At 45.7% G+C, this 20,983-nt stretch overlaps 1 protein-coding gene across 1 annotated transcript in view; it reads right to left on the bottom strand.

The window, feature by feature from the left end:
- LOC137328115 (mucin-6-like) overlaps positions 1 to 20,983 on the bottom strand; it is a gene marked incomplete at its 3' end in the record, with an annotated part of 43,710 nt that overhangs the window by 17,096 nt on the left and 5,631 nt on the right. The window contains exons 3-5 of the mRNA XM_067994295.1: positions 20,393 to 20,578; positions 11,198 to 11,437; positions 4,824 to 4,980 (exon numbers count right to left, since the gene is read on the bottom strand). Of these exons, the coding sequence (XP_067850396.1) occupies positions 4,824 to 4,980; positions 11,198 to 11,437; positions 20,393 to 20,578 (583 nt within the window). The remainder of the gene's footprint in view (positions 1 to 4,823; positions 4,981 to 11,197; positions 11,438 to 20,392; positions 20,579 to 20,983) is intronic.

Consider the following 20,983-nt stretch of genomic DNA (forward strand, 5'->3'; position numbering starts at 1 on the left):
AAGAAGTCGAGGAAGGGAGGGGGAAGAGTCGGAGATGGACCATTTGAAGGCGAGGGAAGGGTGGAAACTGGAAGCAAAGTTGATTAGATTTTGCAGTTCGGGACGTGAGCAGGAAATGGCACCGATACTGGAAAAAGAGGTGAGGGAGGGGACCTGAATAGAACTAGAACAAAGAATCTTCCATGTATTCCACAAGGAGGCAGGCATAGCTGGGACCCATACGGGTTCCCATAGCGACACCTTATATTTGGAGGAAGTGAGTCGAGTCAAAGGAGAAGTTGTTCAATGTAAGAACAAATTTAGCCAGGCGGAGGAGGGTGGTGGTGGATGGGGACTGGTTGGGCCGCCATTCAAGGAAGAAGCGGAGGGCCCGCAGGCCGTCCTGGTGGGGGATGGAGGTGTAGAGGGGCTGGACGTCCATGGTGAAAAGGAGACGGTTAGGGCCGGGGAACTGGAAACTGTTAAAGTGGCGGAGGGCATCAGAAGAGTCGCAGATGTAGGTCAGAAGAGACTGGACAAGGGGAGAAAAAATAGAGTCGAGATAGGAAGAAATAAGTTCCATGGGGCAAGAACAGGCTGAAACAATGAGTCTATCGGGGCAGTCCTGTTTGTGGATCTTGGGAAGGAGGTAGAAACGGGCTGTACGAGACTGGGGGACTGTGAGGCTGGAGGCTGGAGGAGGAAGATCTCCATAGGAGATGAGGTCAGTGACGGTCTGGGAAACTATGGTTTGATGTTCGGCAGTGGGGTCATGGTCCAGGGGGGAGGTAGGAGGAGGCGTCGGTGAGTTGGCATTCAGCCTCCGCAAGGTAGTGGCCTGTTCACCAAACAACAACAGCACCGCCCTGGTCAGCAGGTCTAATGACAATGTCAGAGTTGGACCTGAGAGAACAGAATGCTACAAGTTCAGAGGGAGGGAGGTTAGAGTGAGTGAGGGAGGTTAGAGTGAGTGAGGGAGGTTTGAGTGAGTGAGGGGAGTGATTGAGACAGCCCATGTCACGCCAGCAGTTCCCAATAAAAAGATCAAGAGAGGTTAAAAGGCCAGAGGGAGGGGTCCAGGTTGAACGAGAATTCTGAAGACTCCTGGCCAAAGAAGTGGGCACTGAGGCGAAGGAAGATGAGCTCAGCATCGAGTTGAGCTCGAAATTCATTGAGGTGGGGGCGTAAGGTGTTGAAGCTGAGGACTGATCGTTCGGGGTCAGAGAGGGGAAGATCAGAGGGGATAGTGAAAACACGATTAAGGGTGAGATTGGAAGGAGGGATGGGGTCAGAGGAAATTAAAGGGGAAGAAGGATCAGGAGGGGCGTTGGTATCTAAGAGTTGTTGGAGCTTGCAGTCCTTGACACATGAAAGGAAGAAAAAAAGTTTTTGTGAAAGCACCTCCCCTCTCCTTCCCACCCCCCCCCCCAACTTTCCCTGGCTCTGTACTTGCTTAAAAACTGTTAAACCTTTAACATCTCCCAGTTCTGACGAAAGGTCATCAGCCTCAAACTTTAACTCTGGTTCTTTCTCCACAGATGCTGCCTGACCTGCTGAGTATTTCTTGCATTTCCTGTTTTTATTTCAGTATTTTGCTTTTGATTAAAAAATACCCGATGTATTCTCTTCTTTAGTGTGCCCCATTCCAAACTGTGTTTATTAGATTCAGAATGGAGGTAGCCTGAGTTGAATTCAGGGAAAAGTGGTAAGAGCAAACGGGGGGGATTGGTGGTCAAAGCACGGACTGGATTAGATTGGGGTCAGCAAGAGACTGCAGGAGGTAGCAGAAAGGGTGGAAGGCACGGGCAATCAGGTGGAAGAACGCAGCAAGGAGTGGGGAATGCAATGACCTCTCAGAAAGCTCGAGGCAGTAGGAGGGAGCGTTCGGATTGTGGGAATGGTGGAGAGAAGGAAGCAGGGCGAAGCAGTCGGAGATAACACAGGGCTTGGAAATTCAGGTGCACGGGGCAGGTAGGGGAAGGAAGAGAGGAGTGAAAAAGGAACTTTCCCCTCCCTCCCCAGGCTTAAAAATCTATAAGACTTCCCCACTACGGAAAGCCCTGCTTTTACTCACCAAACACAGCTGTTTGAATAATACAGAGATTACCAGAGTGTGATAAAGCGCTGTAGGAAATGCCTATAAGGATTCTGCACCCCCCCCACTACCAAACATACAAAAATGAAGGACAGGGAAAGACCAGCTTTTCCATCGAGCCCATCATGTGGGAGAGAGGAGTCGGCCGCTGCTGTCAAATTTCCGAAAGGCAGGAAGGCCCATCACCACCTTCTCAGGAAAACTAGTGACAGGCAATAAATGGCAGCGTCACCAGAGATGCCCACATGCCCGAAAGGGGGGGAAAAAAACCTGTCCCACACTGTAAACAGGAACCAGTTTGAATATTTTTTGAATGCTTTCAAAATATTAATAACTTTTAATAATATTAAATGCACTCAAAAGTACTTCAGAAACGTAAACCCCTTTCCAGCTCACAGTAATGTCAGGACCCAGGACAGCCAGAAGAACAAAGTGGAATGGACTTGAGGCTTACAATTACAAGAAGCGTGCACTTATACAAGACTTATGATACATTACGTTGAGGGTTGACTGTTTGATAGGTCCTTAGCAGGTTTGCATTCGGTTTGTATGATTCTTACCTCATTAGATCTGATTTGCTGCTGTTTTACTTTGAGCCAATCAGCCAAATATGACAAGAAAATATGACAGCAAAGGTGTGATAGGAAGAAAGCTGACACAGAAATGTGTGATGTATGCGAAAGCTTTAATATATTACTAACAGATCTCCCTTGGCATTGCTCATGGTGCATCAGAGGTTTTACAAGAATAGGAGTGTTATGCTCAGAAGTATCATAGTGGGTATTGATTATTAGTAATGGAAAGGCCTTAAAATCTGGGATCACTGGGAAGGGGGCTCGGGGTCTGTTGCTACTAGATCAGGTCTCAGGATCTTGTAGTATCTTTACGGGGCCCAAGGGTCTAGTTCTAACAGAGAGTGATTCAGAGAACACAGGAGTGGGTTTATGGATCTGGAACTACTGCGAGAGGGTACTTGGATCAGAGGATTGGGAGGGAGGTTCCAGCATCTGGGAGCATTGCACGCAGTTATGGCATCAGGGAGCTTTGTGACAGCTGACTGGGAGCAGTGGGGTGATATAGGGGTCCAGGAGCATTGGACATACAGACTAGTAGATTGTGAGCACTGAACAGCGATCCAAGAGAACTGGGGAGGGGTCACTATTATAGAGCCAGAGTCTGACACTATTGGGGGTGGTCCTGAGATCAGGCAGTATGCCGGGGGTTGTGGGGGGGGGCAGGGTCTCGTAGTCTTGTGAGGAAATGGGGCCGAGGAGAATGGACCCAAACTGTCCTTGGCCTCTTTAGAACTATCAGGGACCATCCATCCACTTCATTCCCACCTGCCAGCCTCCTCCCTAACCTGTCCATGGCACCATATACCCCATCAGCCACACCCCCAACTGCTTTCCCTGTCATTGCTAACGTAGTGTCCAAATTCTTACATTTAATAAACTTATCCTCAAGCCCCAAAGATGGTCCAGGAGATGAAGTTTTATTTTTGAAACTATATATGCAAATAAAATGAGGATGGAGGGGGCTTAGCATGATTGACATTGACTCTAGCCAATCAGAAAGAATTCTAATAATTGCAGTGGGTTTAAATCACTTGAAAACTAAACTGAAAAACTGAAATCCTCTTCAACTTTTCCACTGAGATTCTCTCTTTATTTGCTTTCTAACAAAGAACCACAGATATTAATCACTGGTGTTGTTCTAACTGAGCGGTTTGCGATAGAAAAAGGTGCAGTCGTTAATATTTTAAATGTGAAACCTAACTCACATGAAGCTTTGAGAATTTAACCTCCAATTTGTTTCAATATCTTTAGGAAAAAGCAGAGAAACTCTTAAATCCTTACAGGATGAAGGGACACACCTTTCTACATCAACTCATGGGGTTACAGGTGCATGTTCAGAAAGGCTGTAAATGGCACATATTTAGGTGTGATTGGGAACTTTTAAACTGTTCAGGGGAAAAAATATCCAGTCAAAGTCCAGACCTTTGAGGCTACTGAGGCCTTAAAGTAAAAACTGAGGAAGGTATTAAATGACACACAGGGTAATTTAATGAGTAGATTTAATCATATTACTATGGAATGTGTGCTCTTTTATTATCTTATTTCAAAGCTTAATTTTTAAATTAAAAATTTGAGTTGATGAGAAAAAAAATGGAAGAGAATTTTTTTCAAGAAACGTTTCGAGTGATTCAATTTTTTCCTTTTTTTTTAACTGGTAGGTTCTCCTGATTGGTCATTTCGGATTAGCTGTTTTTATAAGTCCTTAACTTGGGATTGGCAGTTTTCCAAAGCACTTCCCTCGCTTTGGAATTGTACAGTCCCAACCTGTTCGGTCTTGATTTACTTCTGTTTTACTTTGAATCAATCAGCAACATGTGATGAAGTGCTGACACCTTATAAATGTTGACATATAAAGCATGACTGAAAAAGTGTGACACAGGAAGGAAGGTTATTGTAATCATATAGTGCACACAATGCACCAGACTTTTAATATTTGAAAGATAAATGAGATAGATAGATAGATATCCAAAATGGGCTTTTCCTCTTCTAAAGGGAAATGTTTTACTGTGCATCACATATTTACCTCTGTCCATTAATCATTACAATAGCAAAATTCTAATAACAAAATTAATTATTCACAGAGTCCAAATAGTTTTACCAAAGAAAATACTATTATTCTCATTTCTGCTTATGAAATTTTGTCTTCAAGAATTTGTGTAATAAAAATGACTTACGGCAAAAGTCAGGGGTTCTCCAGTCAATGCAGACTCCAGCATCTAAGCATGCTTTAGCATAGACTGCAACAGCATCACAGAGGCACTCGCAATCCCCAACCAGTTCACAACCACATGCATCTCGGACACAGTTGTCGTAATATGGCATCCGGTAGACCTAGAACACAAATCAATGATAAAAACTTCAATTGCACGTTTTAGGAATTCTTAAAAGTGGAAAATAAAGGCCACTCTTGGGCAGAGCATTGGTATACAGCAACTTAGCAAACTTTCCATTTTATTACCTTTAAAAGCAAGCAGATTTTGTTTCCCCAATTTTCCCATGCCAGCCAATTTAATTTTGATCATTAGTTCTACTTCAGTTCGATGTTCATTTTGAATCCTTGGCCAGACCAATTGTTATGATTTAGGATTACTCAGGTTCGGCATTGACAGCTCCTTTAAACAGACCTTGTGTCCCCTACGAGCCTTTACCTACCCAATATCTAGGTAAACGATAGTGAGCCCTAGAGATCAAACAGAGAACCTTTGCCAGTAAGACAGCTTACTGGAATGTATCATGAGCTGCCCTGTGACTCCCCCGGTCTTTGGTTGGTGGACTAAAAATGCTCTCTATCAGTCCAGGTGCCAGGCAGATATTATTTGCCAACCAATAGACAACTTAGCCTACATCGGGTGAATGAACAGTACACAGGAGTACACATCAGTATATTTACGTAATTACATTGTTTACCAAGCTCTTGAAATATTAGCATTGAAATCCCACAATATTGTTGCCATTTTTAAGATGCTATTTCATCGCACCTACAACTTGTGAGGTGCATTCTGGGGCAGGACCCATATCCATGAGGTCTCTGCCTGTTAATGGCAGTGATCCAATTTGCAATCTCCATTGAGTCCTCCCTGCTATCCACCTGCCAGTCCTCCACTGATTCAAAGATATTTAAGTGAGGGTCTATGGCACTGACATGCAAAAATCCCAGATGTTATGCTCACAATGCTTTGAATAATTTCATGGAGGCGTACCTGTTGCCAGTCACAGCTGAGAAGTGCGGAAGTGACTTACTTTGTAGCCTAAAGAATGAGGAAACTGGAGCATTGATTGCTGGAGCTAAAAGAACTTTAGTGGTGATAGTTATCTGTCAAATGCAACTAAGGTGATATTGCACAGATTCCCCCATGGCTACTTGGAATGAGCCTGTGACATGAAAGTTGTGTGCGGTCGTCACTTTGAGAGCCACAGGCAGAACTGTCAGGCAGATGATCCTGGAAAGTGCGGTACTTGCCTCTGACAGCTTGAGTGCCTGTGAGACCACAGGGATATTTTGTCCTCCCTCACAGTGAGAGGTTCTGAGTACCAGGTATCAGATTCCTGTCGGGCATTCCTATTGCAATTATAATGGAGGAGGAACAGAGGGGGAAAGGAGAGAAAGGAGAATACAAGGTATTGCCCCCTCCCAAAGAATTAACAAGCTGTGCAGATCCTATGAAGACATTAGTGAGGAGCTCCATGTTAGAAGAGTGTGCTTCATCAAAGAGCTGTGCCAGCTGAAGATCTGATGCCAGGATTATCTGCCTGACAGTTCTGCCTGTGGCTCTGAAAGTGACAACCACACTCAACTTTCATGTCACAGGCTCATTTCAAGTAGCCAAGGGGAAATCTGTGCAATATCACCGAGATGCATTTGACAGATAACTAACACACTTTTAGAAGAGCTGGTGAAGTCATCCAGTTTGGCTTGACAGCAATGCAGCAAGGTGATAAGGGCCATCCAGTTTCATTGTGTGTGACCAAATGCAAAGATTCTTTCACATGAATTCTAGATTTGTTGCAAGTTGCGGAGATGCACTCAGAATTTCTGCCCTCTATGAGCTCTTCAACAAAGACATTCAAGTGAAGGGAAGGATTGTGTGTGATAGGCATACTCTTTGCTGCCATGAATAATATTTCCTCTAAGAGTTGCAAGAACAGCAGCTGAGAAGTGTCACAAGAAGGCACAATCCTCTCCCTGAGTGGTTATTGAGAGGACCATTTCATATACTTGTAAATTTAAAAATTTGCAGGGCTATGGAGAAAGAGGGGGACTAATTAGATCGCCCTTTCAAAGAGCCAGCCTCCTTCTGTGCTATAAGATTCGATGATTCATTGGGATCTTAAAAGGGGCACTTTTGCTGCCTTGATAAATCAGATGGGGTTTTTCAATGTGCTCCAGATCTGTATCCCTCATAGTTGCAGCCTTCCCAATGCTCTGCACAACTCTACCATCCAAAAAGGCCAGGACTTGGAAGGGTAGATTTTCGTCTTGCACTGCCTGGATGGTGATCTGGAGGAGTGGATTGCTTGCCCTTTATAGAACCTGCCTGAAATTCATTCCACTAATATCAACGGAATGAACATCGGTCGGATTCTATTACGGGTGGGCGATCCGCTCCGCCAGAATACCCCACCCCCCCGGGCGGTGAAGATGAAAATCTCCCCCCGAGATTCCTGGGGAGGTGGTCCCAGCTGCTTTGGAGGCAGAATAGAATAGAATGCAGCATCATGAAAGTAGTCATTGAGTGGGCCTCTCATTGACAGCTGCAAGGGGCATCAGAACTCATCGACGAGGTATTCTCTTCTGTTTAACACTGTTGACCTTTGTTATCATTATCATTACTCCTGCTCCTCCATTCACATATACATTCTATCATACTATCCTAGAACATCATATCACATCACACCTATTTTGCCCCATGTGACAATGCAAGTCTAAATCATCTGACTGGATAAGTCAGCACAAAATAAATGCACATTCTCCTTTATTACAAAAATGTGAGGACTGGAGAATTGCAAATGTTACACCCTTGTTCAAAAAAAGGGTGTAAGGATAAACCCAGCAACTGTAGGCCAGTCAGCTTAACCACAGAGATGGGGAAACTTTTAGAAACGATAATCTGGGATAGAATTAACAGTCACTTGGACGAGGGTGGATTGATTCGGGAAAGCCAGCACGGATTTGTTAAAGGCAAATCGTGTTTAACTAACCTGATAGAGTTTTTTGATGAGGTAACAGAGAGGGTCGATGAGGGCAATGCAGCTGATGTGGTGTATATGGACTTTCAAAAGGTGTTTGACAAAGTGCCCATGTCATATCAGAAGGCCATTCGGCCCATCGTGCCTGTGCCGGCTCTTTGGAAGAGCTATCCAATTAGTCCCATTTCCCTGCTTTTTCTCCGTAGCCCTGTAATTATTTTCCTTCCAAGTAATTATCCAATTCCCTTTTGAAAGTCACGACTGAATCTGCTTCCACCACCCTTTCAGGCAGTGAATTCCAGATCATCACAGCTCGCTGCGTAAAGAAATATTTCCTCATGTTGCCTCTGGCTCTTTCACCTTAAATCAGCGTCCTCTGGTCACCGGCTTTTCTGCCACTGGAAACAGTTTCTCCTTATTTGCTCTATCAAAACCGTTCATGATTTTGAACACCTCTATCAAATTCCCCCTTAACCTTCTCTGCTCTAAGGAGAACAACCCCAGCTTCTACAGTCTCTCCACGTAACTGAAGTCCCTCATCCCTGGAACCATTCTAGCAAATCTCTTCTGCACCCTCTCTAAGGCCTTGACATCCTTCCTAAAGGGATATGGAGCAAGGCAGGTAAATAGAGTTGAGATAAAGATCAGCCACGATCTAATTGAATGGTGGAACAGACTCGAGGGGCTGAATGGCCTAATTCTGCGACTACGTAATTGACAGTTACCTCAGTCTTGCAGCTACAACCTTCGTTCCTTCCAGCCTTTTTAAGGGCCTCCCAAACAAATTTCCGTCCTTCCACGCTGTGCAGTAACTCCTGTGTTACTCAGGAGTTGCACTACTGAAGTGCCAGTGGGTATTAGAATTAACTGACTCCACGTTCTCTGGCACAGTAAGCACTGTGATCAACAAGGATAAACCCAGCGACTACAGACCAGTCAGTTTAAGCTCAGTGGTGGAGAAGCTTTTAGAAACACTAGTCCAGGACAAAATTAACAGTCACTTGGACAAGTGTGGATTAATTAAGGAAAGCCAGCACAGATTTGTTAAAGGCAAATCGTGTTTAACTAACCCGATTGAGTTTTTTGGTGAGGTAACAGAGAGGGTCGAGGGTTGATGTTGTGTATATGGACTTTCAAAAGGCATTTGATAAAGTGCCACATAATAGGCTTGTCAGCAAAGTTGAAGCCCATGGAATAAAAGGGGCAGTGACAGCATGGATACGAAATTGGCTAAGCGACAGGAAACAGAGAGTAGTGGTGAACGGTTGTTTTTTGGACTGGAGGGAGGTGTACAGTGGTGTTCCCCAGGGATTGGTACAAGGACCACTGCTTGTCTTGATATATATTAATGACTTGGACTTGGGTGTACAGGGTACAATTTCATAATTTGCAGATAACACAAAACTTGGAAGTGTAGTGAACAGTGAGGAGGATAGTGATAGACTTCAAGAGGATATAGACAGGCTGGTGGAATGGGCGGACACGTGGCAGATGAAATTTAACCCAGAGACGTGCGAAGTGATACATTTTGGCTAGAAGAACGAAGAGAGGAAGTATAAACTAGATGGTATAATTCTAAGGCAGTGCAGGAACAGAGAGACCTCGGGGTACATGTGCACAGGTCGTTGAAGGTGGCAGAGTTGGTTGAGAAAGTGGTTAAAAAAGCATACAGGATCCTGGGCTTTATAGAGGAATAAGTATAAAAGCAAGGGGATCAGGATGAACCTTTATAAAACACTGGCTCAGCCACAGTTGGAGTATTGTGTCCAATTCTGGGCATTGCACTTTAGGAAGGATCTGAAGGCCTTTGAGAGAGCAGAAGAGATTTACTCGAATGGTTCCAGGGATGAGGGACTTCAGTTACGTGGATAGACTGGAGAAGTTGGGATTGTTCTCCTTGGAACAAAGATAGTTGAGAGGAGATTTGATAGAGGTGTTCAAAATCATAAAGGGTCTAGACAAAGTAGATAGAGAGAAACTGTTCCCATTGGCAGAAGGGTCGAGGACCAGAGGACATAGGTTTAAGGTGATTGGCAAAAGAACCAAAGGTGACATGAGGAAAAACTTTTTTAAACAGCGAATGGTTAGGATCTGGAATGCACTGCCTGAGGGGGTGGTGGAGGAGGATTCAATCGTTGCCTTCAAAAGGGAACTGGATAAGTACTTGAAAGAAAAAAAATTGCAGGGCTACGGGGAAAGGGCGGGGGAGTGGGACTAGCTGGATTGCTCTTGCAGAGGGCTGGCATGGACTTGATGGGCCGAATGCTTCCTTCTGTGCTGTAACCATTCTATGATTCTATGATTCTATAACAGGCGGAGACAACACCAGCATAACTGGCCTTGTGGATTTTCAGATCTATTGAACCAACATAGATGTTTCTCCCTGAGCCATCTCGAAACTTATGGTCATAGTCGTTCACCTCTTATTCATGGAGTCATTGACTTAGAGCAGTTTCTCTGCCGGTTCCAGCCTTGGTAAGCCCATAACAACGATTTCCAACACAGTGCTGTCCACCGAAAGGTGTCAGCCAGTTATTGACTCTACCCTTTTTTCACAAGCCTTAGACCCAGCTGTCAATCAAAATCACCACCCACACTGACTTGCTTCTTTGCTCAGTGCCAGGTAATTTGAACTACTTCTGATGGTTGCCAATTAACATGCTATCTAAGGCACTATTCGAGCCCAGGATCCTGTATGCTTTTTTAACCACTTTCTCAACCTACGCTGCCATCTTCAACAACCTGTGCACATGTACCCCGAGCTCTCTCTGTTCCTGCACCGCCCTAGAATTATACCCTCTAGTTTATACTTCCTCTCCTCGTTCTTCTGGCCAAAATATATCACTTCGCACGTCTCTGGGTTAAATTTCATCTGCCACGACTCTGCCCATTCCACCAGCCTGTCTATATCCTCTTGAAGTCCATCACTATCCTCCTCACTGTTCACTACACTTCCAATACCAATGAGTTTGCTTCATGCAAGATTGGTGTATTAAACTCCTCTTCGTTTGACAGAACCCAAAACTGAAAAGCATCTTAAGTGACTGGACGTGTGTATTTCTATACTGTGCAGACACCAGGAAGGAGCAGTATTAGCCCTGCGAGTGCTGTAGCCAACAATAAATAAACCATTCAATAAATTAACAGACAAGGGGGGTGAATTTCCTCAGGGCTTTTTCCGCTCTGCCACTGTAACTTCGGCTGAAGCCCTGTTTACATACATTTGGTTTTTTGCCAAATTTCTGCTAAAGTTAGTGGTGAAGTGGGAGAATTCCCAATGAAATTCACCCCTAAAAATGCTACATTTTTGTCACAGTAATAAAGCACTGCAATGAGATCTTCGACTGTTAAATATACTCACCAATTTGTGACATGTTTGAAACACCTTACTGTTAAGGATAGCACACATTTTTTCAGCCCGGGCAAAACGATATGGATTTTTGTGACATGGAAACACAACTTCAGTCACATCTCTGCATGTGGGATCCTCCTTCCAAGAATTTGCGAAGACCAGTAGATTGGAGACTAAGTATTTGTTCTGGGTTATATATTCATCGTCCACATTACCATTGTAATTACCACACAGTCCACACACTGCAAACTGACAAAGTACAAGAATATCACTTTTTTAAATGCTAAAACATCGTGATAATGCACTTTAGAATTGAAATTGGTCAGTGAGCTTAACAAATTATTTTATGTTTATCTAACGATGTGGATCTAGTTTCCCCAAAACAAATCTGAGGATGTACAAGCTTATTTCATATAGATCGCTTACAACAAGGAGAGAGAGCAGGTTTTCATCCCATCAGTGTGAGCTAGATTCAAACTCAGGACATTGTGGGCGCTAAATTGGGCCGTGTGGCTCTCGTGTTTCAGTACTACACGGCCTCTCCGACATCCAAGATGGTGTCTTGGATGCGCACGCACGTTTCCTGTGTGACGTGGGCCAGACGCCATCTTGGTGTCGGATTTAGCGCAGGCGCAGATGGCGAACGCTGGAATTATGTAAAGTAGGGAGAAAATGGCTTCAATCAGTGTGCAATGCTGATTTAAAGTGATAGACACCATTTTGGGACTTAACGCTCAACTCAACGCACGGTCTTAACCCCAACCATCTGAACGTGTCTTAGAGTGCCTGGAGGACCCCCCACTGGTGCTATTTAAAGGCACCATGCAGGATTTACAGGTTAGTGGCTGGATTATTGCTTCTGGCTGCCGAGACTTTTGTAACAGTTTTTGGAGGTCTGCTACACTTGAATACTAGGACGAGGGGACATAGCCTAACATTTAGAGCCAGGACGTGCAGGAGTGAAGTTTGGAAACGCTTCTACACACAAAGGGTGGGAGAAGTTTGGAACGCTCTTCTGCAAATGGCAGTTGATGCTGGCTCAATTGTGAATGTTAAATCTGAGATTGATAGATTTCTGTGAACCAGGGGTATTAAGAGATATGGGGCTAAGGCGGTATATGGAGTTAGGTCACAGGTCCACCATGATCTCATTGAATGGCAAAACAGGCTGGAGGGGCTAAATGCCACTGCCACTTGCTGCCTCCTGATTTGCGCCACCTTCTCCTGCAAGAAAGCGGGACGTGTGTCTGGGTGATGTGCCTGTCATGGTTGAATAGCTGCCAGTGTGTGGCCTGTGAGTTGTGGGTGGGTGGCTTGAAACAGTGGTAATGTGTAAGGGTGAGAGGAAGCATCTGGTTGGAAGAGTTGAGTACTGATAGAAAGAGTTTATTGGTATGTGGGTGATGGGGGGTGTAGTTGGTAGGAGACACCACTTGACAGTTGACCTCACTCACCTTGACCACTCATGTCAAAGTATTGAACTTCTTCCTGCACTGCATTCATGTTCATGATGCTCTGCCCCTGGCATTGACTTCGTCCCCCGCTGCCTCCCACTGCCTTTTGAGTATATTTCTGGAGGGCCTCTTGCCTCCCCTGCAGATATAGGATGTCCCTCCTTCTGCCCACCTCTTGCACCCAAGGTCTCTAGTGTTTCTGCAGAGAACCTTGGTGCATGCACTCTCACAGGCCTGGTACCAACTCAGATCGGCAGATTGGTGAGGTCTGACGTGCAGGTTGGAGGATGTGGGATTTAGTAGTGCACAACCTTTATTCAATGTTTAACATAACTCATCAGTGTGTAAACATAGGGATGGGATCTGCATCTGTGCTTTACGTGTGCGATGTCTGATCTCCGTTCAGAGTCCATGCAGACAGCAGACTGTTATTTTCAGCTAATAACAGGTACCAGCTACCTTTAAGGGATTTCTAAGAAACATCCTCCCTTTAAGAGATTGAGCTCCCCTGGTGGTGGAAAGTGCAAATTGCATTGATTCCACATACATGGCCTTGAAAGGAACACTGATTGCAGGTAAGTGCTCCCGTGGGTCTAAACTTGGGTCCTGCCTGGGCAGGGACCGTGCGCTCGTGCATCGTGTTACCACCGTCCAAAACAGACCCTTATTGAACTTTCCCCCCGTATCATCGACTGTGCAAGTCAATCCCTTAAATGTAGTCCCAAATACATAAGAAAATGGCTCCCTGATATATCAGCAAGAGTGTGTGTGTGTGTATATGTGTGTGTGTATGCATGTGTGTGTGTATGTGTGTGTGTATATGTGTGTGTGTGTGGTGTGTGTATGTGTATGTGTGTGTGTGGTGTGTGTGTGTGGTGTGTGTCTGTGTGTGTATATGTGTGTGTGGTGTGTGTATGTGTGTGTGTGCATATGTGTGTGGTGTGTGTGTGTGTATATGTGTGTGTGTATATGTGTGTGTGTGTGTGGTGTGTGTCTGTGTGTGTGGTGTGTGTCTCTGTGTATATGTGTGTGTGGTGTGTGTCTCTGTGTGTGTGTGTGGTGTGTGTATGTGTGTGTGTGCATATGTGTGTGGTGTGTGTATGTGTGTGTGTGCATATGTGTGTGGTGTGTGTGTGTGTGTATATGTGTGTGTGTGTGTGGTGTGTGTCTGTGTGTGTGGTGTGTGTCTGTGTGTGTGTGTGTGGTGTGTATGTCTGTGTGTGTGTATATGTGTGTGTGGTGTGTGTCTGTGTGTGGTGTGTGTGTGTGGTATGTGTGTGTGGTGTGTGTCTGTGTGTGTGTGTATGTCTGTGTGTGTGTGGTGTGTGTATGTGTGTATATGTCTGTGTGTGTGTATATGTGTGTGTGTGTATGTGTGTGTGGTGTGTGTATGTGTGTGTGTGTGTATGTGTGTATATGTGTGTGTGTGGTGTTTGTCTGTGTGTATATGTGTGTGTGTATATGTGTGTGTGTGTGTGGTGTGTGTCTGTGTGTGTGGTGTGTCTGTGTGTGTATATGTGTGTGTGGTGTGTGTCTGTGTGTGGTGTGGTGTGTGTGTGTGGTGTGTATGTCTGTGTGTGTGTATATGTGTGTGTGGTGTGTGTCTGTGTGTGTGTGTGTGTGTCTGTGGTGTGTGTATGTGTGTGTATGTCTGTGTGTGTGTATATGTGTGTGGTGTGTGTCTGTGTGTATGTGTGTGTGTATATGTGTATGTGTGTATATGTGTGTGTGTGGTGTTTGTCTGTGTGTGTATATGTGTGTGTGTGTGTATGTGTGTGTGGTGTGTGTATGTGTGTGTGTATATATGTGTGTGTGGGGTGTGTGTATATGTGTGTGTGTGTGTATGGGGGTGTGTGTGTATATGTGTGTGTGTGTATGGGGGGGGTGTGTATATGTGTGTGTGTGTGTGGTGTGTGTATATGTGTGTGTGTGTGTGTGTGGTGTGTGTATATGTGTGTGTGTGTGTGTGTGTGCGTGTGCGTGTATATACGGAGAGTGAGGGCAGATCAGGCTCAACTGTGATCCTGTCTCAGTTGTGTAACCTGCAGACATTCACCGTCAAAGCACACAAGTGCGTAATCACCACTTGGATGAGCTTGTAGAAAATGACCAGCACTTGTGCAACTTTACCCCAAGCAAGGAGTCAGTGGGGGTTATATTGGACAACCCCCAAAAACGGGCACTGGGATCACAGTGTGTGATTAACCCACGCTCGTTCGTTGTGATGCAGGCAGCATGTAACGTTCGTGCTGCCTGGTGATTTCAATGATAGCTGCGGGGATGTACAACTTAAAGGAAGCCTGTGCCTCTTAAAGGGGATGTGCACTGTGGCTGCGGGAAGTGCTGGAAGTCCACTGGGAAGTAAATCTGTGCTGCAATATAGTGAAGAATGGCTGTGCCTGAGAGAGAGCGTGCACCCAAGGTTCTCAGATGATGCACTAGAGGTCTTGGTGGAAGAGGTTGACAGAAGGAGGCGTATCCTATATTCGCGGCGGGGTGGGGCAAGAGGCCCTCCAGACACATACTCAAGAGGCAATGGGAGGATGTAGTGGATGAGGTCAATGCCAGGAGCATAGAGCCAAGAATATGGATGCAGTGCAGGAACAAGTTCAATGATTTGGCACGAGTGGTCAAGGTGAGTAAGTTCAACTGTCAAGTGGCATATCCTACCAACTGCAGCACTAGCCTAATCCGCTGCTCCACATACTACACACCCCATCACCTACTTACCAACAAACTTTTTCCATCAGTACACAGCTCTTCACATCAGATACTTCATCTCACCCTCGCACATTACCACTATTGCAAGCTGCACACCCACAACTCACAGGTCACACACACTGGCTATTCAACCATGACAGCCACTCGACTGATTCCTGGGATGAGGGGGTTATCTTATGAGGAAAGGTTGGACAAGTTGGGCCTGTATACACTGGAGTTTAGAAGAATGAGAGGTGATCTTATTGAAACATATAAGATCCCGAGGGGACGAGAAGGGGTAGATGCTGAGAGGATGTTTCCCCTTGTGGGAGAGACTAGAACTAGGGGCCACAGTTTAAAAATAAGGGGTCTCCCATTTAAGACAGAGATGAGGAGAAATTCTTTTCTCTGAGGGTTGTGAGTCTGTGGAACTCCCTCCCCCAGAGAGGGAGGAAGGGTCATTGGATATTTTTAAGGCTGAGTTGGATAGATTTCTGATTAACAAGGGATTCAAAGGTTATAGTAGGTAGACGGGAGAGTAGGGTTGAGGTCACAATCAGATCAGCCGTGATCTTATCAAATGGCAGAGCAGGCTCGAGGGGCCGAATGGCCTACTCCTGCTCTTAATTCGTATGTTCATACATCACCCAAACATCTTGCAGGACACTCTCAGACACACTTCCCACTTTCTTGCAGGAGAAAGTGGCACAAAACACTCGGCAGCAGGAAAGAACTACAGGAGGACAAGCACACTGACCCGTCCTAACCCCCATGGAGGAGAAGGTGCTGTCCATCATTGGAAGGGCCATCGCTGAGGCCATGGCCACTGGTGGTGCTGGAGGTATAAACAATGAGGGTCTCTGCATACTGAATCCTCCTTTCTCCTTCCCACTTCTCCCTCATCCCACAATCTTTTCTGACTCATCCGCTGCAGATTGTCCAAGCACGCACGTCTTACTTTCTCCTCTCCACTCACCACAACTCAACCCGTGTCCCTTTGTCATTTCAGACACGCAAGACCTGGAACCTTCCCAGTCAGAGGAGGCAGAGGAAGACGACAATGATGATGAAGACACACCCTCACTCGATCTGACACTCGCAGCCACCAGCTCAGAGACTGGCACTGCACGTAGTTTAGAGGGAAGTGTGTCTGAGAATGTCCGGCAAGATGTTTGGGTGATGTACGAACATACGAATTAAGAGCCATTCGGCCCCTCGAGCCTGCTCTGCCATTTGATAAGATCTGCGCGTACTCTAGGTTAGAGGAGGGATCTGCATGTGGTGAGACACAGGGCACAAGTGTGCAGGAGCCGGGCGGGGGGAACGGATACCACAGGTGCCAGCTCACCGGAGGGCGAGGTTGCTCACTAGTTCTGCTGCAGAGGAGTCAGATGAGGACTTCGATGGGCGAGGCTACAGAAGACGACTGATGGGCGTACACCACCAAATGCTTGGGGCACTGGAAAGCCTGCCAGAAAGCCTGCGCATAATGAGAAGGGGCATGGAGGAGTCCAGCTCCAACTTGGCACAGGGCTTTGGGCAGAGCTTGGAGCCCATCCTTTCCAACATGGAACAGGTGGTCACCTCCATCAGCGCACCTGTGGAACCCACCATGATGCAGCGTCTGATGACCGATGACACAGCTTCCATTGCGGCACAGACCGATGCCATCCAAGGCCTGACTGCTGCCTGGGAAGCTCAGACTGCTGCTATCGTGACTCTGGGTTCCACTGTCGAAGGGGGCTTCCAGTGCGTCTCAGCACTCCAGCAATCTGTTCTGCAGATCACCAGGATTGCTGAGGCGCTGCCCTGGGAGAGTGGCAGTGGCTCCATGGAACAGGAACCCCCTGTCCTCTCTCAGGATGACAGTGTTCCTGCTCCCACCCCTGCCACTCCACCAGTGCCCTTGCTGTTACCTGTCAGCAAGCCGGGCCAGACTGCTGCAGCCCAGGCCGAGATGGTGCAGTCTGAAGCTGGGCCCCTCTCGGCCCAGAGCTGCTCGAGGTCGTCCTCCAAGGCCGTCTGCACTCTCCTCAATTGAAGGTCAGCAGCCTCCCACCACCGATGCTCCAGCCATGGGGGATGCACCTTATGGGAGCACTGGGAAAGGTAAAGGCACAGGAGTGACAGGCACTGAGGGAATGCACACGGGTGAGTAGGATTATCTTGTTTGAATTATGAGGTGTTAATTTATAAATGTGGATTTGAATCTGTATTTGGTGTTGGTTTCTATTTCTGCAATGGGCTGGGGGAGGAAGCAATGTGTAATCAGAAGGAGGGTGATTTAATGGTCATGTGGGAGAGGAAAGGTAAGGAGTGTGGTGAATGGGGAGGTGTTGTAGAGTTACTGATACCGTTCATTAATAATCTGATCACACAGAGCCCTGGCAGACAGGGCCTGTCTACCTTGTAGCCTCCCTGCCTCTTCCTCCTCCTCCTCCACTTCCTCCTCCTCCTCCTCCACTTCCTCCTCCTCCTCCTCCACTTCCTCCTCCTCCTCCTCCTCCACTTCCTCCTCCTCCTCCTCCACTTCCTCCTCCTCCTCCACTTCCTCCTCCTCCTCCTCCTCCACTTCCTCCTCCTCCTCCACTTCCTCCTCCTCCTCCTCCACTTCCTCCTCCTCCTCCACTTCCTCCTCCTCCTCCTCCTCCACTTCCTCCTCCTCCTCCTCCACTTCCTCTTCCTCCTCCTCCTCCACTTTCTCCTCCGCCTCTTTCTCTGCCTGTTGCTCAGGTTCTCGCCTGATAGGCGGTGGTCAGGGCTGGTCCCTCATAATGGCGAAGTTGTGCAGCATGCAGCATTCAACGACAAATCTTGATACCTGCTCAGCTGAGTACTGCAGGGCTCCTCCAGAGCAGTCCAGGCAGCGGAAGCATTGCTCGAGGACGCCTATGGTGCGCTCAATGATGTTCCACGTGGCACCATGGTTCTCATTGTAAGCCTGCTGTGCACGTGTGCGTGTGTTCCTGACCGGAGTTCATGAGCCATATCATGAGGGGTTAACTCTTGTTGCCCAGTAGTCAGCCTTTGACTTGCCGTGCTGATTGAAATATAGGTGGAACAGAGGACTGCCGCAGGATGAAGGAATCACTGCTGCCAGGATAGTGAGCATTGACCTGCAGGATGCACTGCCTATGGTCACACACCAGCTTCACATTGAGTGAGTGGAATCCCTTTCTGTTCATGAATTTGGAAGTTTCCTATACTTGGCTAAAGTTGCAATATTCTATAGATGTGGTCTGGCCGATCTGACAGTACTTTTAGTGGCATTGAAAATAGTGTGCTGGAAAAAATTGCTTCCATGACATGGCTGGCCTGCCAGGGCTTCCTCTGGGAGAATGAAGAGAGTCCATGCAGAACAGGACAAGCTGCAGAAGAGGGAGGAGGACGAGGAGGAGCAGCCAGAAGCAATAATCCAGCAACTGACCTGTAACTCCTGCATGATCCCTTTAAATAGTGCTGGTCGTGGGGGGGTCCTTCATGCCATTTAAGTCCTGTCCAGCTGTGCGAGGTTAGGACAGTGCGTTATTTGGAGAGTGGAGTTCCAAAATGTCGCCGGCCGCTTCAAACCAATACTGCAGACTGCCACCGCTCATTAGGTGCGTGCACGTTGCCAAGATGGCGTCCTGCGTACTTAACGTCAGACGTGTGCACGCGCATCTCGGATACCATTTTCGGGGCTTAGGTGTCCGCCTAGCGCCTACAAAAAACGGGTGCTAAACAGCCCAACTTCATCCCCAATGTCTTAAACAGAGATTGGGAGGGAAGGAAAATCGGAAATGCAAAAATGCCATTTGGAAGCTCATCCCTTCAGTCCCCTAACTCTCCCATCTTAACATTCAAGTCTATTTTAGACGCCCCTAATCTTTTTGTATCTCCACTACCATGCCTGGCAAATTATTTCAAACATTTATCATTCTGAGCAAAAAAGTTCTTCCAACGCTATCTGTTTTAAATATACATCACTGTCACAGAGCACCAACACAGACACAATGGGCTGCTGTACTGTAAGCGTCTATGATTCTACTTTTACTAACGTTCATTGATGTTCTCTGAGCTTACTTTCAATACTCTAAGTTTACCTTAGCTACACTATTGAATATTTTATACTCTTTATCAATTAGAAACAACAATCAAGTGACGTCTTTCATTCAACACAGGAAATATGAATTCAGAACTACTCAATTAGGAAGCATTTACAGTGTAGAATAGATTTGATGGTTAAACACAATTAAAACAGCAGTAAAACACTGCCCGTTTCACTGTGTTAATACTTAATTTTCACAAAGTAAAAATAGCGCTGAGGAGCTGCTCATAAATTCAATGAATCAGCCTTGTTTGGTAAATTGGTAGATGTTGCGTCTGATGTTACTTTAAGGACTAAGATTATTTTTAGCAGTAAGATTTCAGTAGTGTCAAAACTATTAGCCCATATATTGCTTTATAAAATATTGTAAACTATTTTAAAGTATTAGAAGTTTCAGTAACATTGCTTGCTTATCCTATTTTTGTTACATCTTAATCGTGTTTAAATGTACAGGTCTAAAAAATGTAACTGACTGTACACATCCACCTGATGAAAACTTCCCAGATTTCACTTCAGTCAAGTATTTCAGTGACTTTACCAATAAATGCCGTTCTGAGCCCCGTCATGATTATGGAAATATATAAGGGCTCATTTCCAGATATTGCCTCAACCCAACTGAACATCTCCAGAATGAAGTGGATAAAAGGAGAAAGGAAAGGTCAGCATGTTTTGAAGGAATACTGATCCAGCATTTGTGTAACATGTGGATTAAGATTCCAGTGAAAAGTGCAGAGGAACGTCAGACACAAAACAGTGGGAGCGTTCAGAGCTTACGAACATGCTTCAAACACCCATTGGCTAAAATAAAATACTGTATTTTTTTGGTAACAATCCAATCTTTTTACAAACTGACTTGAAAGTAGTTTCACTTACACACAGTGACACCTAATATACCAGTTTGTTTGCAGATTACTTCTGTCTATAAGAGGGCAAACTATTGTCAGGAGTTTGTTTTTGCGTTACCTCTGATAGTTTAGTGATTGAGATGTAAGCATTCATGTTCTTGTTCCAGATAAGCGTTAGTTCAAGTTTTCCACTGATTCTTAAATCAAATTTTAGATACAGTGGATTGTTGATCACTTTGAATCTTTCCACAGCATTTGGAGGTGTTAACTTATAGTGTCCATCTGTCAGCTTAATTAGGAAATCCTGAAAAAAACACAAAGTATGCATGTCTTTCATTATGAAGGTAATGATGCATGCAATTTGTAATATTATAATTATTATAATATGAACTCAACTTCTCTATTATCAGTCACCCAGCAATGTCAAAAATATTGGGGTATAAATTCATCCGGGGCAGCAGAGAGCCCGAGCGAGCAGACAGTCCGATTTGCACTCCACTCGATTTTGTTTTCCATCGAAGTCAATAGAAAAGAAGATCAGACGGAAGGTGAAAGGGGCGGCCGATTGACTATCGCCTGTTTCGTGCGATCGCCCGAAATGAATTTCACCCCTTTTGACGGAGCTTAAAAAAAACTGTAGGTAAACAACTCTGAGATGTATTCAGAAAAGTAAAAATGACAGGGACGCGCAAGTGACCCTCACCCTGGC

Source organism: Heptranchias perlo, chromosome 12 (genome assembly GCF_035084215.1).
Source record: "Heptranchias perlo isolate sHepPer1 chromosome 12, sHepPer1.hap1, whole genome shotgun sequence".
In the NCBI taxonomy this organism is placed as follows: Eukaryota; Metazoa; Chordata; class Chondrichthyes; order Hexanchiformes; family Hexanchidae; genus Heptranchias; species Heptranchias perlo.